The sequence below is a fragment of the Pinus tabuliformis genome, chromosome 8 (assembly GCF_031772625.1).
Source record: "Pinus tabuliformis cultivar Carrire ecotype Pingquan chromosome 8, CPIR1, whole genome shotgun sequence".
Classification (NCBI taxonomy): domain Eukaryota; kingdom Viridiplantae; phylum Streptophyta; class Pinopsida; order Pinales; family Pinaceae; genus Pinus; species Pinus tabuliformis.
Window position 1 is genome coordinate 335882055 of NC_142294.1, and position 6680 is coordinate 335888734.

Here is a 6680-nt window from a genome sequence, read left to right on the forward strand (position 1 = left end):
TTAAATTTCTTGACCTTTATCTTTCCACTGCTCACCATATTATTCCACCACAAGAATCGATCTCGTAGATCTCACACAAAACAGGATCTACCACAGGGGTGAGAAGAACCCCTCATCAGCAAAGGTGTCCCCTTGAAGCCAAAACAACTCTAATACCAAATGTAGGTTTTAACCTCATACATAAATTACATACATATGAATTCTAAGAAAATAAAATAAATAATGGTGAGAGCATAAAACATAAAACAAATATACACATATGTTTCCCCCTGGATCCGAAAACCGGGACTACTAGATTGATTTTCCATTATATTCCTTTCAATGTTACAATACATATATATACATGCTAAAACATTCATAAACCCCAATCCATTAACCTTCAATTACAACATAACCATAGTTCCCTTGACCAGATCTACAAAATACCATGGGAAGAAAACCATCATGCCCAAAACCATGTGTGAGAACCATGCATAAAACCATTTGTAATACGTGTAAATTAGTCTACCGTAACTAATGAAGTGGGGTTGATCACTCCACTAGGTTTGATATGATCTCATACTTAACTAATTTGTTAAGGGAGCTTCGTAGAGACAAACTGTAATAAGTGTATTTACTCCCTATCGCAATATTTTATTGTTTGTTTGCAACTTTTGAAAGTTAACTCACTTCCCTATTTCAAATCCCTACAGCTAGATGGAAAGAGCCATAACTAATAAAAATTCAAAATTCATTTTATTAGAGAGTTGTTTTCTAAAAATTGTTATTTACTCAAAGGGTAAATGGATGTAGTGAACATTCTGGAACAGAACGCTGGCTCTGAGCTCCGACAAGCTCGGAAACCCGCGTAGCCCACAGCGAGTCCTAGCCCCTGCGCCGACCCTGTCTGGTGCAGCGATCGTTTGCAGCTGCGGCCCTGGCAGCCATGCCCGGTGATGGGGAGGTGGATCCTCCCCCCCTCCCTCCTGAAGTTATTGAATTTCAGAAAATAATCGAAACATGCAATAGACGGCCTCCCTCTGCTCAACAACAGAAATTCGTCAAGAAAAAAGATAGCATTCCCATGGTGGCTCTCCCTGAGGAGGAAACCTGCCGCTCGGCTTTGAATCTAGCAGATAGAGGGCTCATAGGACAGTTCACTGAGCTCTGGCCATCGCCCAAATCTGTAGAAGACTGGATCAAGAGAAACTGGACCCCTCTGATCAAGGAAGGAATTAAATCTTACTTCGTAGGCAAAGGCTTTTTTGTGTTCGTCTTTGAATTAGCAGAAGATCGGAGCCTCATCTTCAGGAATGGGCCATATTTTATGGGGCCACAGGGACTATACCTAAATAAATGGTCTCCAGATTTCGATCTGACCCAGGATGTCCCTTCCGCGGTTCCAGTGTGGGTGCGGCTCCCCCATCTCCCCCTACACCGCTGGAGCCAGAAATCTCTCCAAATCATCGGCAACTCTTTGGGCAAATACATTGATTAGGCCGTGAGGAAAGATCAATACTCCTGCACCCAAATATGCGTGGAAGTAGATCTGGAAGAAGGACTACCTGAAGCAATAAAACTCACAGTGGCAGGATGGACCCATATCCAGGAGCTAGATTATGAGCAGATCCCCTTTAAATGCAGACACTGTCACGGCTATGGTCACTTCGCAAAAAACTACAAGAAACAAAAGGAAGAACAGAGCCACCTCCCCAAGGGAGATCAATGGACTACAATCCAGAAAACTGGCAACGCAAAAGCAATAGGGAAAGGCGCCACAAAGGGGAATAATCAAGGAAAACCCAGCAAAGAAAATGAAACCCAACAGAAAACGGATGAGATCCCACTTTCTGAAGAAGCCTCTCCAACAGATCCCCCAGAAACGAAACTGATCATACCAGCACAGGCCGAAGAACCACAGGCAAATAAAGAGCGAGGTGGAGAAGCATCGCTTGGCTCTCCTCAGGGAAGCCCCTCCAGGCTTTCATATGCAGATATAACAAAGAAGAAAAAATTGCCAGAACCTTCAGACTCCTCAGAGGAAGAGTCTTATGAGAGACCTTCGAAGAAAGCAGGCAGGAAGACCCACAAAGCAGTCAGGGAGGAGGAAGCAGAGCGACTCAAAATGCAAGGCAGCCAATCCACAATAGAGATGACAATAGGAAGAAATACCAGAGGAAGATCCACCAAGGGAGGAATCCCAAACCCCTCGCCAGGTAAATAATGCGAATAGTCTCTTGGAATTGTAGAGGCCTGGGGACTCAACCAAAAATTGATGCCGTCAAAGATCTAATGAAAATAGAACCCTCAGACATTCTCCTGCTCCAAGAGACCAAAATCGATGGACAAACCCTCAAGGATATCAGCAAATCTAAATGGAAGAAGAACGAAGGCATAGCAGTTGGCGCAAGGGGAACCTCGGGTGGAGTTGCAACTCTCTGGCCGGAAGATCAGTTCCATCTGGCTAACTCCCACGAGACCCAACATTATATCTTCACGGAGCTCAAGCATCTAGAATGTAAGTTATCAATTGCCTTATTCAATTTATATGTTCCTGTTAACTATGCAGAAAAAAGAGACTGTTGGAACACCCTCTCGGCCTTTTTAGATCATCACTCCCTAAATAATATAGTTCTGGGAGGAGATCTTAACATAGTCATGAAGCCAAAAGAAAAAAGGGGGGGAAACAGCAACAGAGATCAGACTCTCCCGTTGGTAGAGGAAATAATGCAGCAGTGGGATCTTTTAGATTTTGCCCCGGTGAGAGGCAAATATACTTGGACAAATAACAGAACTGGGCCTGACCACATCGCTGCCCGGCTGGACAGATTTCTAATTCAAAGCTCCCTGCTGATGGAAAACCTCCTCATATCAACAAAAATTCTTCCCAAGCTCTCCTCGGATCATAAGCCAATTCTACTACTTTTGGCCCCCGAAGAAGATCTTGGGCCCATTCCTTTTAAATTTAATCCACTATGGATTGAAAAAGAAGGGTTCATGGACATAATCCGATCAGCCTGGGATATCCCCATCAACGGATCCCCAAGTTTCGTGTGGGAGCAAAAAATAAAAGCTACCAAACAAGCTTTAAAGGGGTGGTTAAGGAAACTTCACAACCCCATCACCCATCAGAGAAAAATTGATGTTCAGCAGCTAGATACCTTGCAAATAGGTATGGAAGGGATCCATATCACCCCGGAAATTTTAAATAAAGAAGCAGCCTTTCAAAGAAACATCCATCAATCGATCAGAAAGGAAGAAGAGCACTGGAGACTTAAATCTCGCAGCCTCTGGTTAAAGGCAGGAGACCGAAATACTTCTTTTTTCCACCGACAATACAAAGCCCGTCTATCTCGGAACCATATCACAGAGATCAAAAATGATGAAGGGCAGATCTGTAATAAATTTGATCAAATAAAAATTGCAGCTGAAAATCACTTCAAAGAGCTATATGGCACAAGGCATGAAGGATGCAAAGAAGACACCGAAGAACTACTCTCTCATATTCCTCGCCTCATCACCCATGAGGACAATCGGGCTTTATTGAAACCAGTATCTGAAGAAGAAATCATCAAGGTTATCTGGGCAATGGATTCAGATAAGGCCCCCGGGCCGGACGGCTTCACAATACACTTCTACAAAATCTGCTGGGACATCATCAAAACAGACTTGCTGAAAATGATACACGGATTCTTTTGGAAAGCCAAGATTGGGGGAGGCATCAACTCCACCTTTCTTGCATTAATACCAAAAGAGGCCAACCCGGAAACATTCGGCAGGTTCAGGCCCATCTCCCTATGCAACGCCTCCTATAAAATTCTGTCAAAAATTATGGCAAATAGAATAACACCCCTTCTTGAAAAACTAATATCCAAAGCCCAAGGGGGGTTTGTCAAAGGCAAACACATCTTGGATAATATCATCCAAGTGTAGGAAGCTATCCACTCCAGCAAACAGAGGAAAGAGAAGGGGATGCTGATCAAGCTTGATATGGCTAACGCATTTGACAGAGTCAACCATTCCTTCCTACTTCAAGTTCTTCGATCCTTTGGCTTCCCTCCTCAGTTCATCAATCTCATCAAAGCATGCATCTCATGCCCATGGATTGCCCCCATGGTCAATGGTCGCCCAGCATCATTCTTTCAAGCACACCGCGGATTAAGGCAAGGCTGTCCCCTCTCACCTTTCTTGTACATCCTTATGGCTGATTCTCTTAGCAGGAAGCTGGCTGCGGAAATGAATACAGGTGATCTCCCAGGAATCCGAATCGCAAATGCTCTAAACCCAATAAATCACGCTCTCTTTGCAGATGACTCTATTCTTCTAGGAGGAGCCTCTACTAGAATAGCAGTCAAATTTGATGTTGTTTTAAAAAGTTATTGTAGAGCTTCAGGAGCTGTGATAAATGACAGAAAGAGCTCGATTTTCGGATGGAATGTGAGCCAGCAAAACCTCAATAATATAGGCCAGATCCTAGGATTTGAGTGCTTTGCCCAATGGGACAGCATCAAATACTTAGGCTTGCCCCTCACATCTGGAGCCAATAACAGATCTCTGTGGCAGGGTGTCATCAGCAAAATCAAAGACAAGATCACCTCCTGGGGAGGCTATTGGCTCACCAAGGGAGGGAAAATTATCCTTCTTAAATCCGTCTTATCAGCTCTTCCCATTTATCAAGCCTCCTTTCTTCTGGCCTCGAAACAGATCATGGAGCAGATCTCTTGTCCTCTAAGAGACTTTCTCTGGAAAGGAGGCAGAGGCAATCAAAATAAAATCCATTTGGCAAACTGGGATCTAGTCAAGCGGCCACTTCTGGAAGGTGGGCTTCAGATCAGAGATCCTGCTCTTTCGAACCTGTCACTTGGATGCAAGCTCTTGTGGAAAATATATTCAAATCCTACACATCAGATCAGCAAAACATTCACCGCCAAATATGCGCAGGGGATCTCCCTCAGGCACCTGTCAGCAAATAACACAACAACAGGTACATATACCTGGAATCTCTGTAGGAAAAGCATAAGCAGCTTTAGTAAACATCTTTATCGCATCCCGGGTAATGGGGAGAAGACTCTTCTCTGGAAAGATCGCATCATGAACAACCCTCCACTCAGCTCCCACGCAGAAATCCGGGACATCAGAAATTTGCTCCATGAGGCAGGAATAAGAAAGCTGAGCGATATCTCTGAGTGGGACAGCAGAGGAAATTGGGTCGAATGGGCGATCCCTCCAGTGCCAGAGCAGCTGCAATATCAAATCGAAATCCTCAAATCTCTGCTCTTAAATGCAGCGCCGGTCCACCGCAACATCGCAGACAGATGGGGGTGGGGCGAAACAGGGTTTTACACGCCATCTTTGGGTTACTCTGCCTTACAGACCAAAAAAGACAGTTTGAGAACGCCATCGTTCTGGAAACAGGTATGGGATGCCAAGGGACTTCCCAAAGTTAATTTCTTCTTCTGGACCCTCATGCTGAATAAACAGCTCACAGGGGACAACTTGTCAAAGAGAAACTTTGTTGGGCCTCACAGATGTGCAATGTGTAAAAACTCAGGAGAAACAGCTCCCCATCTGTTTATTAACTGCGTTTTTGCCAGAGAAGTATGGACTCTAACTCTTCTTGGACTGCCTGTCTCCCCGCCCCAGCACAGCTCCATTGCCGACCTTTTTTCTGTATGGCTCCAATATTATCCCCAATCCATCCCAAAGAAATCCTTGTGGCTTCACATATGGCTTTCCATTCCCAAATTTGTTTGCTGGGAAATTTGGCTTGCCCGGAATGACTTAATTTTCAATAATTCCTCTCGCTCTCCTGCTAAAACCGCCTCAATTGCCAAAGGTCTTCTTATTGAATCTGTTCTCCAGCATCCTCAAATCTTTGACTCCTCCCTTCTCCCCTCTGAAAAGGCTTGGCTGAACCTCCACAGCCCCATCTCCTCTAGTAAAATCCGTGCCCCTCCCCCTCCCCTCCCTTCTCCTCCTTGGAAAATCAGAGAATCTGAAGAGGTCTTTCAAATCTGGTGGAAGAATCAAAAAACAACTTCAATCTTCTTTGACGGTGCCTGCAAAGGAAATCCGGGGACTGCGGGAGCTGGAGGAGTTATTTACTTTGCAGACAATCTCAGGAAGGTTCACTTCTGCTGGGGGCTAGGCATCTCCACCAACAATCAGGCAGAGCTTCTTGCCCTCACAAAAGCCTGCCAAATAGCTCGGGACGAAGGCATCAAAGAATGCCAAATATTCGGAGACTCTGAAATCCTCATCAGTAAGATTAACTCAGATGACCAGTTCAATAGGGCACTCCTCAACAAGTCCCTCAGAAGATTAAAGCTAATTCTGCAAGATTTCAACTCCTACAAAATTTTTCATATTCTTAGAAGCCTGAACAAGGAGGCAGACGAAATGGCAAATAAAGGATGCCGATTAGCTCCGCGAACTCTTATCTACAATGGTAACAGCGCTATCTCAAATCTCATACCTTAGCTCAAGCGCAGATCAGAACATCAAGCAGGAAGATGGGAACCATTCTGAGCATGCTCGAGAGAATATGTTTGATATTATCAACACATCAGCTGAAACAGGCCACAGCAAAATGAGTATAGATAATTCTGGGAAATTTATTCCAATCCAAAATCAACACACAGGGAAGGCGCAGACAGATCAAAAAGGAGGACTGCAAACGTTTGAGATCTGTACAGAGGAGA

General features: G+C 44.4%; 1 protein-coding gene across 1 annotated transcript; it reads left to right on the forward strand.

The window, feature by feature from the left end:
- The first annotated feature begins 925 nt into the window (after positions 1-925).
- LOC149235502 (uncharacterized) lies at positions 926-6459 on the forward strand. Its single transcript, XM_089368566.1, has 4 exons — positions 926-1390; positions 1478-2195; positions 2549-3758; positions 3990-6459. The coding sequence occupies exons 1-4, from the start codon at positions 926-928 to the stop codon at positions 6457-6459; spliced, it is 4863 nt and encodes a 1620-aa protein (XP_089224692.1).
- Positions 6460-6680: the final 221 nt, after the last annotated feature.